The sequence below is a fragment of the Orycteropus afer genome, unplaced genomic scaffold (assembly GCF_000298275.1).
Source record: "Orycteropus afer afer isolate SDZICR_OR568_19922 unplaced genomic scaffold, OryAfe1.0 scaffold00037, whole genome shotgun sequence".
Classification (NCBI taxonomy): Eukaryota; Metazoa; Chordata; class Mammalia; order Tubulidentata; family Orycteropodidae; genus Orycteropus; species Orycteropus afer.
Genome location: NW_006921624.1, coordinates 2,257,646 through 2,275,325, shown reverse-complemented (window position 1 = coordinate 2,275,325; position 17,680 = coordinate 2,257,646). Strand labels below are relative to the sequence as shown.

The 17,680-nt window shown below is 38.6% G+C and overlaps 1 protein-coding gene across 1 annotated transcript; it reads right to left on the bottom strand.

Moving 5' to 3' along the window:
- Positions 1-2,855: 2,855 nt before the first annotated feature.
- Positions 2,856-3,797, bottom strand: LOC103193503 (olfactory receptor 1J1). Its single transcript, XM_007936740.1, has one exon. It carries the CDS (start codon positions 3,795-3,797, stop codon positions 2,856-2,858), a length of 942 nt encoding a protein of 313 aa, XP_007934931.1.
- Positions 3,798-17,680: the final 13,883 nt, after the last annotated feature.

Here is a 17,680-nt window from a genome sequence, read left to right as displayed (position 1 = left end):
TTGCCCCATCTTCCTTCTGAGGAGTGGCTGGTGGGTTTGAACCGCCAGCCTTCTGGTTAGCAGTCAAGTGCCTTAGCCACTATGCTACCAGAGCTTAATGCTAGCAATTGGAATTAAGGAAGGAATTCAGATTAAAAGAGGAATAGTGTGAGTCCAGTGTTACAAAACTAACAACATGTAGAAGAAGTGGTACTCAAACAATTCCTCAGAGCCTAAGGCCTATAAATCACATGAATATATTCCAAATTTGAGAAGTAGTTTTATCTCTTTTACTGGAAATTATATCTTAAACTTTAAAAAATATTGAAATAGCATACAAAAAAAAAGAGCAATACACACACCCCCACAAGCATGTAATAGATAAGCACACTTAAAAGAATCATTAAAAGAAATACTCATTTAAGACTAATCACTAAACAATGATAATAGTTGATAAAGTAGAGAGTTAACAAAAACAAGGGGAACTCTCAGTGAGGTGAATTGACACAATTGCCAAAGCAACGGACTCAAGCATACCCATGATGAGGATGATGACGCAGGACCAGACAGCGTGTTTCGTCTGTTAGACGTGAGGTCTCTGTGAGTCAGAGCTGACTCAGGGACCCCTAGCAGCAACAGGCTTAACCAAGAGAAAGTTAATCATTGTTGATGTTCCTTTTATCTCCTTCTAAATGATACCTCCCTCCTCTCTTGCGGGTTCCAGTATCTTGAATAATTTCAATAGTCACTTACTTTTCTTTATAGCTTTAGCACTTCTACATCAATTCTTTAATTTGCATGTTCTAGAAGTGTATACAAATGGAATAATATTTATTCTTCCAGGTCTTCTTTTCATTGGCTCATGTTGTCCTTGTGAAACTCATTCATATTGTATACTATTCCACTGAGAGAATTTAACACACTTATATTTCTATTTTATATGGACATTTTGTTGGTTGTCATAATTTTGCTATTATTAACAATGCTTCTATAAACATTCATATACATGCATCTAGTATATATATACAAGAGATTTTGCAAAGTATACATCCAGAAGAAAAATTACTGGATTATAGAGTATGTTTATGTTTAAATTAAATATAGCTGCTAAGCTCTTTTCTAAAATATTTATACTATTGAAACTTCCATCAACATATTAAAGTCCTAATTATTTCCCCTCTTCATTAACACTTGGTATTGACAGACTTTTAAATTATTGAAAATCTGGTGAATAAAAAACTATAACTCATTGTTGTTCTTCTTTCCATTTTCCTCAATATTTATGAGCTAGAGCATCTTTGCCTATGTTTATTGGACATTTGTGGCAGAGATAGCTGGCTGTCCACCAAAATTTCATGACTCTTTTCCTATATATGAAGTTGTCACAGGGAGGCAGCTGCCATATTTCCTATAATCTAGGTATGGCTAGACAATACATCTTCTCCAGTGGAAGAGAACATATGTTACTTCCCAATTAGGATTTTAAGTGAGTATGTGGATCTTCTCTGCTATTGGCTGGAAGGGGATTACTCTGCTGCCCTGGGAGATAATTGGGTTTGGTCCCCAAATCATCACACAGTGAAGGTGATCCACAATATACAACAGTAATCTCTACCCTTATTACTACAAAATTCTTCTTATGTGAAATACATGTTGTTGTTGTTGTTGTTGTTGTTAGGTGCTGTCAAGTCATCTCTGACTCATAGTGACCCTATGCACAGCAGAACAAAACACCACCCGGTCCTGCGCCAGCTCCATGATTCTTGCTATACTCGAGTCCATTGCCGTTGTCACCATGTCAATCCATCTCGTTGAAAGCCTTCCCCTCTTTCATCAAACCTCCACCTTACCAAGCATGACATCCTTCTCCAGGGAATGGTCCCTTCTGACAACAAGACTGAAGTATGTGAGACGAAGTCTGGCCATTCTCTCCTCCAAGGAGGATTCTGGCTGCACTTCCTCCAGGACAGACCTATTAGTTCTTTTAGCAGTCTGTGGCACTTTCAGTATTCTTCGTCAACACCACAGCTCAAAAGCATCAACTCTACGTGAAATACATAGCTATGTCTTTTTCCTTCTTTCTGTTGAGCTGTTTCTCTTATTTATGGCATTGTAATCATTCTTCATATGATCTGGAAATAAATCTTTTGTCAGTTGTGTATGTTGCAAATGTCTTCTATCATTTGAAATTTGTTATTTAAAAAAAAAAAAAGTTTTCGAAATGACACTGAGTGGGTTCTAGCTCTCAACCTTTAGGTTAGTAGCTGAGTGGAAACTATTTGCACCCCCCAGGGACCCCTCATAATGAAAAGAACCAAAACCACCAAACACACTGCCATCAACTTGGACCCGACCCCTCCTTGGGTTTCTGAGGCAGTATCACTACAGAAGTAGATTGTCCAACCTTCCTTCCGAGGAGTGGCTGGTGGGTTTGAACCGCCAGCCTTCTGGTTAGTAGTCAAATGCCTTAGGCACTATGCCACCAGAGCTAACCCCATGTGTCATAGACTAGAACTGCTCTATAGGGTTTTCTTTGTTGTAATCTCTATGGAAGCAGTTTATTAAGTCTTTCTTCTGTGGACCCACTGGGTGGATTCAAACTGCCAGCATTTATGGTATCAGTCTATCACAAACAGCAGTGAAATAATGTCCTCAAAGTATTTTCCAATTCCATTATATAAAGCAAGAGCGAATAAAGTCCTATAAAGCATATCTCATTTTACTATTCTCACTACCAGGTGCAAGAAAAATGTCAGCAAAACATTTCTGAGTGACAACAATGGTACAAAGATAAATGAACTGTATTTTCAATAATCTGTCTTTGCACATAATTGAGGAAATAAGACCATATGGATGTTCTAAAAGAATGATAAATATCAGTTGGAAGAATATGTTTTCTTACTCAAGAGTTTTCTCAAGGCACTTTGCATGTCTTTATTTCTCAGGGTATAAATGAAGGGGTTCAACAGAGGAGTGACCACTGTGTACATCAATGAAGCAATCATGTTCTTGTCATTTGTGTTGCTGGATGAGGGGAGAAAATATAGACCAATAATTGCTCCATAATAGAGAGTCACCACTGAGAGGTGGGATCCACAAGTGGACAGGGCTTTGCAGATACCCTTGGTAGAGGGAACCCGGAGGATGTTGGCCCCAATATGGACATAAGAAACCAGGATGCATATGAATGGAAACATAATGGCTGTCAATCCTGCAGTAAGGATTACCAATTGGTTGATGGTGGTATCTGAGCAGGACAATTTAAGCAGGGCAGCAAGATCACAGAAGAAGTGGGGAATGGTGTCATCAGCACAGAAAGACAGTCGGGCCGGGAGGAGAGTATGCAAAAGAGCACAAGCACAAGCAGTGACCCAGGACCCAGCCACCAACACCACACAAAGGATCTGACTCATGATGGTGGTATAATGGAGAGGGTGACAGATAGCCACATATCTGTCATAGGCCATTGAAGTGATAAGGAAACTGTCCAAGTCAGCAAAGAATATGAAAAAATAGGTCTGTGAAATGCACCCTTTATAAGAGATGGAGAGGTGCTGGGTCTGCACGCTCGTCAACATCTTAGGGACAGTTACAGATGAGAAAGAGATGTCAGTGAAGGCCAAGTGGCTGAGGAAGAAGTACATGGGGGTGTGGAGGCGAGGGTCCAGCCTGATGAGCAGGATGATGAGCAGGTTCCCCAGCACCGTGGTCAGGTACATGCCCAGGAACAGGGTGAAGAACATGCCCTGCTGCTCTGGCCGGATGGGGAGCCCCAGGAGGAGGAATTCAGACACAGTGCTCTGGTTCTCCCTCTTCATACTGCCGTGTCACCTGGAGGAGCTCGTGGGGTAATTCAAACATAGAAGGTAGAATGTCTCCAAATAAGAAATGATAATTGTGGCATAATATAATAACCAAAAAAAAAAAAAAAAAGAAAGAAAGAAAAATAGGCCCTATGCCACCAGAGCTCCCTACATAATATAATAGACATGTTATTTTGACCTAGGGTATGTTTTCATCCATATTTTCTTAAATTTGCCACAAATTTTGCTGCATCAATGAAGTGGAAAATATGTACATTTATGAGAAATAGCTACTTTCTTTCTCAATTTGGGCTTAGTCTCTGTAAATGATAATAACAACAGTTAATATTTATCAAATGTTGGCCTTATTCAATGTTCTAATTATTTATATGTAGTAACTGGTTCAGTAGTCTCAAATATATGAGCACAATTTTTGTTAGTCACATCAATTCCAACTCATGACTAAGTAGATACTGCTATTTCTCTTTTTAAAATGGGATAACTGAGGCAAAGAGTCTCATAGTCACAAAAGTAAGAAGAGGAGATGCTGAAATTTGGATCCAAGCATATTGATTCCTGCGTTTGTTCTCTGAAAGCAGAAGAAATGATCTGATGTCATAAATGGTGTTAACATTCATAATTTTGTATACAGTTATTTTATTAATTCTGTGGCCCCTGCTGGTCTATGCACTCCATGATTATTTCTGATTTGTTCATTGGTTGTAGACCGAGAATCTACCGTACATACACCATACAAACTTGTAGATGAAATGAGAGATTTCATGCCTAGTTAAACTCATCATGGTAGGTTCATTAAGGAAGCTATGTCAGATCTACATGAGAAACAGTTTTAACCCCACCATGGGCCCCGTGTAATTTAGTTGCATCACATTTAAAGAAGTACTATCCAAAAGCCAAAAGTAATTTTATGAAGTAACACTAATCTTTCAAGTATATCTAAAATAGCCTATAGGACATTTATTTTTTAACCTGAATCAACATTTATTAAAATAACTAGATAGTTTTTAATAAGAGAAGGTCAGAATTCACTACAACATGTCAAAGTTTATTATAAAGCTATAATTAGTACAGCAGATTATGTATTTTTACAGAGACAAACCAATAACCAGTAGAGAAAAATAAAGAGCTTAGAAAGACACACTTTGAAATGGGCATTTAGCAACAGACAGAAGTGACATTATAAATGAGTGAACAAAAGGATGAACTCTTCAAAGAATGGTGTTGACTATAGTGGACAGTTGGATATCCATAAAAGAGAAATAACATTATATACCTATCTCACAACATACACACAGACACACACACACACACAAAGGTGGATTAAAAGCCAAATGTGAGAAGCAAAATTTCAGAACTATTAGACAAAAATTTTGTAGGTTGTTTATAATCTTAAGGTAGTAACACATTTTTTAATCAAGACTCCCAAAGCATGTAACATAAAGACTCTGATAAGTTTGATGACATTAAAATAAAATGTCTGTACTACGACAAACATCACCACCACTACCACAACAGAGTCATAAAATTAAGAGACAAGCCACAGATGGGAGAATAAGTAATGCTTAAAACTAGTGAAAGCTTAGTATCCAGAATACATCAGGGTTCCTGTGAATCAGTAAGGAGAAGGCAAAAAGGTCAATCAAAGTATGGAAAACAGTAGACTGGAGAGTCACAGAAAATTAAGTCCAAGTGGCCAAGGAATATATAAAAGAGAATCCATTTTCTGAGAAATAAGGAAAATGTACTTTAAAACAACGAGACGTCATTTTATATTTATCACATTGGTAAAATAAATATACATCTATTTATGAGGACACCATACATTGATTGGCAAGCATGTGAAAGGAAACTCTCAGACACTATCATTAGGTAAATTGGTTTAGCTACTTTGAACATGCCTTATAAAGTTGAATATTCATGTTCTCTTTGAGTTGTAATTTTTCTGTGTATATACCACAGGAAAATGTTCACATTTCTTTGCAAGGAAATAGACCATATTATTATTTACAACTTTGTTTGTAATAGTGAAGAATTACAACAACGAATTGCCCAATAGGCAAGAAATGGATAAACAAATGTTAGTTTATTCATACAATTCTGTTCAGCAGTAAAAATTAATGAAATCTGAGGTTGGGCAATCTACTTCCGTAGTGATACTGCCTCAGAAACCCAAGGAGGGGTCACTATGAGTTGGGGCTGACTCCACGGCACATAACAACAACAATATTACATGTATATATGGATAGATCTTTAAAATTAATTTGGCTAAAAATAGATGAAAAATGTTACAGTGTAATGCTATATCAATTAAAATGCTGAATAATACTGTATACTATTTATGGTAGCATAGTGCCTTAGGCACTTGACTGCTAACCAGAAGGCTGGTGGTTCAAACCCACTAACCACTCCTTGGAAGGAAGGTTGGGCAATCTACTTCCATAGTGATACCATAACCTTGGAAACCCAAGAAGGGGTCGCTATGAGTCAGGTCCGACTCGACGGCACATAACAACACCAACAACAACCATTTATGGATACATACAGATGTTGTGAAAGTATGAAAACGTATAAAAATCATCTTCATAATAGTGGTTAATTCTGAGAAGGGAAGACAGACAAGGGGACGGGAGGTGGGTACATGAGAAATAGATTTTATTTATTTATTTTTTTGGCAATTTCAAAATACTAAATAATTAATAAATTCCCTTAAATAAAAAGAAGAAATTGTTCCAGGTCACATTCTCTGGAAAATGTCATTGATTGAGAAAGGGGAGGTGGAGGACGGAGAGTGGGTTGTATTGTCCACGAAGCATGATGTCAAGTTTAGGAAGAATCTGTCTGGGTAGATCTAACTCATAATAAAGTGTTGTCAGTTTGATTAATGCACTGTATATCCTTGGTATTATTTACATCTTAGAAGAAATGATTTCGTGGGTAATTAATGCTGGGAGGCCAGTGTGCCTTCTTCTATTTTCCCTGCCAATCTCCAAGATTCCCTTATTTCTGTGCTTTCCCATGGTGGTTAAGGTTATGAACTACTTTGTCCAAACTATACAGCCAAGGTAGAAATTATTGATCCCCAGGGCTTATGACAAAGACTGAATCTTTTGCTCTAGGTCAGTTAGTCCAATTTAAGGAGGTTATTAACATAAAGATGCTATAGGGAAACCCAGAGTCTGAGTTCTTACAATTTTCTCCCCTTTAAAGATGTGAGCAAAGATAGCATCCATTTCATTCTCACCTAGTGATATACTATGAAACAAGAGGAAAAGAAATGAAGCCAAAAATAAATAAATTAATTAAAATAGTGTCTAGAGACCCCACCTTCACTCTATGAACTGGATTCAAAGACAATCATATACCACCAGTCCTGGTTCCCCTACTGTTCAACTGAATAAAAGGAATAGTGTAATTATGAACCAAGTCCACCCAAAAGGTAAAAACTCATGTCAAATGATAACTTTTAATGGCTACGGCAAGTAGCCAATTGGTTCCACATAATATGCAGAATCAGAATATTTATGAATGCTTTGCTACTAGGTTTCTCAGAAGCAAACGAGAGGTAGTTTGCTAATTAATACTAGAGGCTGAAGCCTTTCTGTATAGATTCCAGAACTTTGGACCCAAAGCCTGACCCTAGAATCTTCATGGATTATGAAAAATGAGTGATAGATGCTGTTCTGGTTACCTAGTGCCACTCTGATAAGAATATACCACAAATGGGATGGCTTGAACAAACAGTTTATTCTCTTACAGTTTGGAGGCTTTAAGTCCTAGTTTAAAGTGCCAGACTCTAGGGGCTGGTTGAAAGCCCCTCAACCTTGGGCTTCAGCTTTTCCTTCTGCTCCCAGCCCACTGAAGCTGGAGGCTTTTCTTCATTCAGACAGCTGCTGGCTGCTGAGGATGACAAGCCCAAGGATGACAAATAAAAAGGCAGAGTCCCGATGTTACCAAACCACATGGTTGGCCATTAATTCAAGTCCATTGAAAGTCCCGAGGTCTGCAGAGCATGGAAGGCTGCTGAACAATGACAAGGCTACATGCAGGGTTCAAGCATGCCATAAACTAGAGACCATTCCCAAAGCTGCTTCTTATATATGGGAAGCAGACCACCTACCCAAAGCAGCTACTCAGCTGCTCCAATAGACTCCACCATGGACTTAATTACCAATCTCACCATGGGGAATAACTACATTCAGCTGCCCAGCCACTCAACCGGGCCCAGCCAAGTTGACACACAAACTTAACCACCACAGATGCCTCATTCCAAATTTCCTGAGATTTTTCAGATTTCCTGGGTCAGCTTTTTGGGGGAGATATGCATAATTACACCTGTGTGGTCTAACTTCCAGAGTAACATTGAACCTTCCAAATCCCTGCCCAAAACATCACTTTCCCTCTGTTGATAATGTCTGAAATTCTCTCAGAAAGAGAAAAGAGTTTTTGAAGTTCCAACATTAGAGATAAGTTTAAAAGTAAATATTCCTGGGGAGAGAGGCTTGTGGCCAATACTTTCTTTGAGATGGAAAGGCAACAACAGTTCATATTTGGGGGCCAGGTTTAGATGGCAGAACAAGGTACTGGTTTCCTCAGTCAATGTGAGGTGAGGAGAGTGTTGGGGGTCACAGACAGTCTAAAGCAGAGACGACAGGCACTGAGAACCAATTTACTATCTTTCCAATTTGGCTGAGATGACTGCCTTTGGGACTGGGCTGTAGAAAGAGTCCCACTGTTAATAAAATCGGACTGAGTGCTTAATTTCTACCAGATGCTTTTCAAATATTAGTCATTCCTTCCCACAGCCTTTCAGTGTTGCCATTCTGATCCTCATTTTAGAGGGAACAAATGGAACTCTGTGAGGAAACCCCATGTTGTAAAGCTAGTGTATAGGGAAACTGGGATTTGACCCCAGGTCTACCTGGTTTCAAAGGTCATAGTCTGCCCACCCTATTACATGCTTTCATTAAACATATCCTTATACAGGACTTGCTGCCTGAGAGTGCTCAAGAATTTCAGGAAGTAAACCAGGAAGATTAAGGACAAATGAAAACCTATAGTTTCAAGGTATGTGCTTGAATGGTAATATCAATAATCATGATAACAATAAAATTATAATAACAATCATTCATGAATCATTTATTTATCATGTGAATAATATAAGCCAGCTGTTGTGATGTTACTTTATATGTACCAGCATAACAGGGCCACACAAAAGTCATTATGATTCTCATTTAACAAATTGGAAGATAGGGCTTAGAGAGTGTAAGTAATTTGCCTAAGATCATAATGTATGATAGTGACGTAGAGACTGTTCAATCCCAGATTTCAAACATGTGCTATTTACTGGCATGATATTCCATATTGCTTCCGGCAGAACATGATTTGATGGAAAAGAGATAATTCTCATAAAGAGAAGAGTAGATCTATAATTTCCCACACAGCCTTTGGATCAATGTATCGTCTCAGGCCTTAAACCAATAACCCTTACTCAGATGACTGGAAGTGAATAGAGAAACTGGGACATCCGGTACTAGGCTCATAAAAACAGATACCTGTACAGGTGAATTCCTCAGGGCTTGAAGACAAAAGCAGGTCAGATCTGGCCAATGTATTTGATGAAATTCTGACTTACACAGCTTGGATGCAGGCTAGATAGTCAGCAAAGTGGTGAAAGAGATAAAATTTTCCCAGAGAGGAAAACACAAACCTCATGGAATTATAATTCTAATGTCCACCAGCCACTCCTTGGAAGGAAAGTTAGGCAATCTACTTCTGTAGTGATAGTGCCTTGGAAACCCAAGGAGGGATCGGTATGAGTCGGGTCCGACTCGATGGCACATAACAACAATAACCATAAGACATTTGAGGTGATACAAAGAAATTACATAAAGTCCCTGGCAAGTGTTCTTATCTGCAAAATTTGTCACAGAACATTACTACATGAGGGCTCTCTCTCTCTCTCTCACACACACACACACACAAACACACATTGCTGAGTGAAGTCTACAAGCTCTACCCTTACCTAGGTCAGTGAGTGATAACTTCAAATACTTTCAGGTCCAGGGTATGAACTACTTTTTCATTTTCTCTCCAAGGTATTTAGAATAAGGACAGGAAGAAAAGTTAGGAGCTTAACCTAAAATGGAGAAGAGGAGCACTCTTTTTTCACCAGTTCCAATACAACAACAAGAGTATCCTTCTTTACCACATAGGTTGGGAACCTAGGGGACCAAGACCACAAGTTTCTGGTGAGGAATAAATTGGCAGTAATTACTCCATTTCCTTTAACATTCCCAATGGAGATGAGTCTTTGTTGGATACTAAAGATAGTCAACTTCCTTGGGAATATAAACAAGGACTTTTATTATTTCTAGACTTGCTTTTTCACAAAGAATTTTCACACCCAAGAGCTCATTTAACCATCACAATCATTCCTGATGTAGATAGTATTTTTTCCCATTTTATTGAGTCTGAGATTGTAGCTCAAAGGGAAATGGTGAAATGAGGATTTGAACCTGAACACACTAACTTCAAACTTAAAGCTTTATTCCATCATACCACATTGCCTCCCTTATAATTATGGGCTCTGTATCATATGAACGTCTTCCCTCCTACGTTCAAACTTGGAGTTATGAGGAAAGTTGCCCAGAGATTTTCTTTTTTTTTTGGTGGTTATAACACATAATAATTGTTAGCACATAGTCACAGCTCAAGAAATATTCTCTGACCATGAGAATGAGTATGAAAAGACTTTAGAAGCCATTCCATTCGGGTTGCAAAAACCAAAAAGATAGAGAATCAAGTGGAGGAGATAGGATGTTATTGATTATTTCATTGCATAATTCATTTTTTTACTAGTTCATAAAAAATACTATGTAACTACTATGTGGCAAGAATTTTGTGAGGTACTGTGGGTAAAGAGTTGAAAAACACAGTTCATTTTTCTCAAAGAACTCCCAAATACTCTTATGAAAGGAAGTGAAGTTGTTATGGGAGCACAGAGGAGGGATATCAATCCCAAATTAAAGGGGGGAAGCCAGATAGTTTTGTAGGAAGAACAAATAAGCAGATTTGAGACAACCAAGACAAGTAGAAAGTAGCCAGGTTATGTAGACAGTGTAGAGACAAAGCATTTGGAATGGATGAAAAAAAGAGGTATAGGAAAAGATCTAGAGAGAAGAATGAATGAAAAATTTGTAAAATATTATTAGGAAGTTTAGAATGGCTAAAACATAAACTTCAAGGAGGGAGGTGATTTAGGATGAGGCCAGAGAGATTAGCAGGAGTGGATCATGAAGAACCTTGGATGCCTCACTGAAGAATCTATGTTTTATCTAAAAGGAGAGGGACAGTCATGGAAGGATTTGATCAGGGGACAGGCAGTGTCATTAAAAACGACCACCAGAGCTGAAGTATGAGTGATGATCATGTGTTTGTAGCAGGGGCAGGAGATGTTGAGAGGGTGGAGAAAGTGTGGTGGGACATTAAGACCAGAAGTAAGGACAAGTTAGAATGTGATTACAGTTATTTAGTTGAGTGATTACGGTAATTAAAAAAAGGGGGGGGAGACAATGGAGTTGAAGAGAATGATATTGATTCAAGTCTATTTTTGAGTCAATCTGAAGATGTGGCAATTTTAATGCAAGCTGATTTTGACAGGACTGGAAAGTGAGACTTGGACAGTGAGAGAAGGGAAGGAAAGGGAAAGGAATGAAAGAAGAAGGAGATGGAACAGGGCTGAGGAGAGACCATAGGGAATGTTGACAATGAAGGAAATTGCAGAGAAAGTGTCCCCAAAAAGGACATCAAGACACAACCAGTGGTGTAGGAGAAAAATACAATGTGAGGTCATGTGAGCTAAAAGAAGATTAAGGGCTGGAATCTACCCACTGGATCTAGTAATAAGCAGGATTTTGGTGATGTGACCAGGAGCAATGTCCATGAGTGGTATCAAAAGAATCTAAATTTCAATGGGTTGAGGGATACATGGAAAGCAAGGAAGTACAGAAAGAATGGAATTGGATTGATCCAAGACTGAAGCTATGTTGGGTGGGATGTAAGGTCATTGCGACAAATTGGTAAGAGAATGTTGAGTGAAAACCATGAGCTCTAGACTGGAGTAATGAAGAAAGACTAAATTTTTGGGAAAAAATTTGTCAGGATCAGAGACTGGATAGATTTATGAGGCCAAAGATTGTGTATAATAGATAAGAGTGGAATGAGAAAACAAAGAATTGGGTATTTAAATTTAGTGTTTCATATGTAAAGCAATTCTAGGTGTAATGATATGGCCATGGAAATAGGTAATGTGCAGTGGAGGTCAAGGTCATTGAACATGAGGAAATCAAAGAATGAGAATGCTACTTTTTTTAATGGTTTATTAATGAAATTGATGAAAGTATCCAACATGATGACTAGAATATGATAAAACCAAAAAAAAAAAAAAAAAAAAAAAACCAACTCACTGCCATTGAGTTGGATCTGACTCATAGCAACCTCTCCTTGGGTTTCTGAGGAGGTATCACCACAGAAGTAGATTGCCCAATCTTCCTTCTGAGGAGTGGCCAGTGGGTCTGAACCGCCAGCTTTCTGGTTAGCAGTCAAATACCTTAGGCTCTATGTCACCAGAGCTCCCAGATTAAAATAAAAGAAGTAAGTTGTGACCCAGTGGCACAATCTGTAATAAACTCAGTGTTTGGTAGCTGGTGGTGTAAGCCCTGACCTATGATAGTTTCTGCTCTTTGTCTAGTTCTGAAAAGTTTTATGCAGAAAGATGCTAGTTACAATATTATTTTAAACAGTAAAAATAGTTACAGCCTAGTTTTCATCAATAAGGGAAAGGTCAAACAAACTATGATATACAGCCATTGGAAGTAAAATTACAGTCATTGAAACTATGTGTATGAAAATCTTATGCTATAATTCTTTTAGGTTTACAATAGAAAATTATATATACCTATGTTTGCAACCATTTGCAAAAAATGCAGATTATTATTATTATTAAAACCTGGAAGGATATGCTCCAAAATGTTAACAGAAACAGCATTTTTGTTGTTGTTTGGATTAGAGGTGTTCATTATTTTTCATATTTTTCTGTCATAACATTTCACTTATAACATGACTATGTAAGTTGTTACTGTATCTCATAGAAAGGAGAGTGACAATGTCATATTAAAAATGGCCATTGTAGCTGAAGTTTGAGTAATGAGCACGTGTTTGGGGCAGGGGAGGGTGATGTTGAGAAGGCAGAGATAGGGTGGCAAGATGTACAACCAGAAACAAAGACAAGTTAGGAAGAAAAGTCCAATAGTTGGCAACCTTCAATAAGAGGAAAGGCTCTACCTGTAAGTGACACAATTGCTATGTCTTTTTTACCTTAGTGGTGACTTGTTCTTCTCTTGACCCCTATTCAGCATAGGCATTAAGTGTCCTTACATAAGACCCTGAGAATCAAGGCATGACGTTTTAAACAGATGTATTCTAATGCCACAATCAATAGACTCTGAATAATTTTGTGGCATTTCTAGGAATAATCTCCCTAAAAATAGCCTGCAACCAACAAGCAAGTTCTTATTCCTACAAGCTGACAGTTTATAACCCACTGCTGTATGATGCTCCAGGCTTTCTTAATACATGCAAATCTTTGAAAAGAAAACAAAGCAAGATCTTTGTCTGATTTATCTCTGCATCTGCAACCCCTAGCATTGTCCCAGACCATAGAAATCCACTTAATTAATTCATATTGAATAATAGTGAAGATGTTGTTGTGGTTGTTATGTGCCGTCGAGTCAGACCCGACTCATAGCGACCCCTCCTTGGGTTTCCAAGGCAGTATCACTACGGAAGTAGATTGCCCCATCTTCCTTCCGAGGAGTGGCTGGTGGGTTTGAACCACTAGCCTTCTGGTTAGCAGTCAAGTGCCTTAGGCACAATGCTACCAGAGCTCCCAGATGATGATTATATGTGGTAAATTTTATTCTTCTTGAATCTTGTCTGTAGATTTAAAATTTATCAATATAAAATGTTAGTGAAGAATAAATGGAGTGACAGGTTGTTATTGTTAGATGCTATCACAGCAGTTGCAACTCATGTTCTTGTTATGTGCCATCAAGTCGTACTCAACTAATAACCATAGTGAAGATAGGAATTTTTAAAACAAATCTTCAGTAATAGAAAATCACTATTAGATTAAGGAAGACTGATCAGCTCATGTTCCTCCAGAAGCCGACCCTGAGACAAGAGTTGAATATAAGTAGATTATGTGAGGATTGAAGGAAGAAACAGCAATAAGAGAGTGGGAAAGGAACACAAGAAAGGAAGGCTTTCAAGGGAAGGTGAACATGAACAAATTAACCTCCTGGGTAACCGTAGCTAATCACACTGGGAAAACTAGAACCTGACACAATATGTACCAACCCAGATATTTAACCGTATTTAACTGACTGGGTCCTGGGGATGGTGTGAAAGTGTTGATTCTCTGGAACTTCTAGCCTTTTGCATGTGAAGGAAAACTGGGTCCCAGTGGTCATAGGAAGCCCTCAGACAAGGAAATGAAAATACTGGTAGTTGAAGTTCTGGCCAAAGTACACCGATATGGTAAGATCAAGAATTATGAGTGGGAATTGGATAGAATCTGCTGTGTTTACGTCTTGTATCATTCAGATCCACTCATGTCCTGTTACTGATTCTTCAGGATGGCAGGAGCCTGTCTAATTGCTTAATTTTTTTTTTTTTAAATCAAGAAGATTCCATTTTTCTTTGAAGTAATCAAGCCTAAATTTTTTGAGAAAACAATAAAACCTCCCCCAAAGGGTGATTACCTCTGCTTCTTCTCATTTTGTCTTTCCTAAGGATGCCTGAGAGAACACAAGAAACACAGACCATTAGGTCACCTAGTGGGTGGGACCCAGTAAAATCCCTTTGACTGGAATATGGTTTTACTTAAATTCCTAGAGGCTGACCAGTCATTTTAGATGTCTATTTAGACCTTACTGAAGCCAGTATGTTTTTTTGTTTTTTTTTGTTGTTGTTGTTGTTTTTTAACCTCCCTGGAGTTTATCCCATGCCAGAGAATGATAAAGGCTGGGAAAGCAGAGCCTAGACCAGGAAAGAGACTGCGTGTGCCTTGAGATCCTTTCTGTGTGGACTCATCCTCTAAGGTTCCTGCATAAACTTCCTCCCACAGGACCCCTTTCCTCGAGGAATAAAGGGGGAAATTGGGCAATTAACCCAAGTTTGATGGGTATCTTTAACTGGAAATTATAATTTCTGGTCCCTACCCCCAAGGGTTCTCTCCCTATACCATTTGGTTCATAGATCTGCAGCTGGTAAACAGATGTTAGAGTCAGCTTTTAGCATTTCCTCTTGATGCTGTCCAAATGTCTAGTGCCTTGGAAACTAGTCTTATGTCTCTTAAAGAGAAGCTCAGGACACATTCACTCACCAAACACTGCATCATAAATGCAGGCAAGGTCAGTATTGCGATGGAATGGGTTTTTCTTTCTTTCTTTTTTTTTCCTTGGCTACATGAGTTTTTATGAAGAGATAAAATAGGAAGATTCAGGAAGAAGATTTTGGCATAGGGAGAAAAGACAAAATTTAAAGAAAAACAGAGAGAGAGAAGAGAAAGATGGTATGACAAAAGAAGGGAGATACAAAGGCAGAGAGTGAAAACTGAGAGGGAAGGAGAAAATGAAAGAAAGATAATGGGAAGACAGACAGGAAAAGAGAAAGAGGAAGAAATAGTGATAAGTAGACCAAGAGATGGGAGCTCTGGTGGCATAGTGCCTAAGGCATTTGACTGCTAACCGGAAGGTTGGTGGTTCAAACCTATCAGCCACACCCCAAAAGGAAGGTTGGGCAATCTACTTCCATAGTGATACCGCCTCGGAAACCCAAGGAGGGGTGAATATGAGTCGTGTCTGACTCGATGGCAGTGAGTGAGACCAAGAGATAGAGACAGAGATACAAGGAAGCAAAGTCTTTCAGTAGCAATTTACTTTTGTCATGAATCCTAACTTAGAAAACTGAATTTGAACAGTGCCCAATTCAGGCATTCCAAATCCTTTCAGATGCTTGAGCCAGAGATTTCATGAAGGCCTCCCACACTCCCACCAACTACAAAAATTACCTAAATACCAACATTAGGGTTTTTTTTTTTTTTTTTTTTTTCAGTTGATGATAAGCTGCATTGCTCTGTGTTTAGTAGGACAACAGTCTACCACAGTGCCATAGTGATGGTAGGTTTCAAGAGTCCAGTTGCTGAAAGAATGCATGTGCTTTCCAAATACCTGAGTGTGTGAGAATTGTTCAAACCTATTCCTACCTCTGAAACAGTATGAGGGTATTGGAAGTTGGGAAGAAGGGTTGGATAAGAGGGACCAGTGAATGGAGGAGGATGGAGGAGGCTGGGCTCAGTGTTAACAGTCACTTTTACATTTTGCTGAATATACACCTTGATCCCATGCTAATGAAAGTAGAACTTTATTATTCATAGAGATGACTGTCAGTTACCCTCCTGACTTTGGCTTGGAATTCTGGTTAGCTGAGGGTGGTCTGGCACTTGGCTACCTCGTAAACCATCCAGCTCTTCACTAAATAGTTTTCAGCTTCTGATTATCAGAATGCAAGCTACTACTATGAGAACAAGCCTCTCTCCTGAATTTTCTGTTCAGTTTACTTCTCTCATACCTGCCTAAGTCATTACGGTCTCAGTACAATGATGGATTTTCTTTTTCCTCTGGGTTTATATGTTCCCTATTTTGTTGTTTCTTGCTCACCATCCTGATGTTTGCCAGCAATTAATTTCTAATCCCTCTTCCATACATTTCTCCATATTAAAACCCAGAATCCAGCAAAGAAACTTATGTGATTCATTTCCTCCTGGGTGTAAAAGAATGTAAATTCCTCTGCTCCCTCCCTGGATAGATTTGCATTTTTTTTTAAAGTTATGGGAAGAGAGGAACCATCATTTATTGACACTAGTGTATATGCAAGAAAAGTACTAAAAACCCAAACCAAACTCACTGCCATCAAGTCGATTCTAACTAATAGTGACCCCCTTTGGGTTTTCAAGGTGGTAAATCTTTACAGAAGTAGACTGTCCAGTCTTCCTTCTGTGGAGTGGCTGGTGGGTTTGAACTGCCAACCTCCTGGTTAGCAGTCAAATGCCTTAGGCACTATGCAACCAGAACTCCTTAAGAAAAGCACTAGGTACTCTGCATAAGTCACTTGTTTCTTCTTTACAATAACCGTAAGGGTCATAATTACTTGTTTAAAGGGCCTTATCTTTCTGAAATTTATAAGGGTTCAGAAACCTGCCATGGGACAAAAATGCCATCATCAAGCTAGGATTGTGAACCAAGTCTATTCATGCCAAAGACTTCAGCTTTTTCCATATAGTCTCACACTGCCTCTGAAGAGAGAGATTTGGGAATGCCTCACTTGTTTGGTATCACCAAGAAAAGGAAGAAATTTGAATCTAGCACTTTTAAAACACTGTTTACTGACCAGTCTCAATACTTATGTTAGGCTGAGGATGACTTTGAATAATTGGTATGAGGTGTATCCATGTAGATTAAAAACCAGAGTATTTAAAACTGCCATTGATCTGAATGGCAGGTTTTAAATACTCTGGTTTTTAATCTACGTGGATACACCTCGTACCAATTTATTTAAAACCTGCCATTGACCTGAATCAGCATCACAATAAATGGAGAGAAGATTGAGGTTGTCAAGGAATTCACGTTGCTTGGCTCTACAATCAATGCCAACGGAAGCAGCAGTCAAGACATTAGACAACGTGTAGCATTGGGAAAGTCAACTGCGAAGGAACTGTTTCAAGTGCTGAGGAGCAAGGATATCTCCTTGAGGACTAA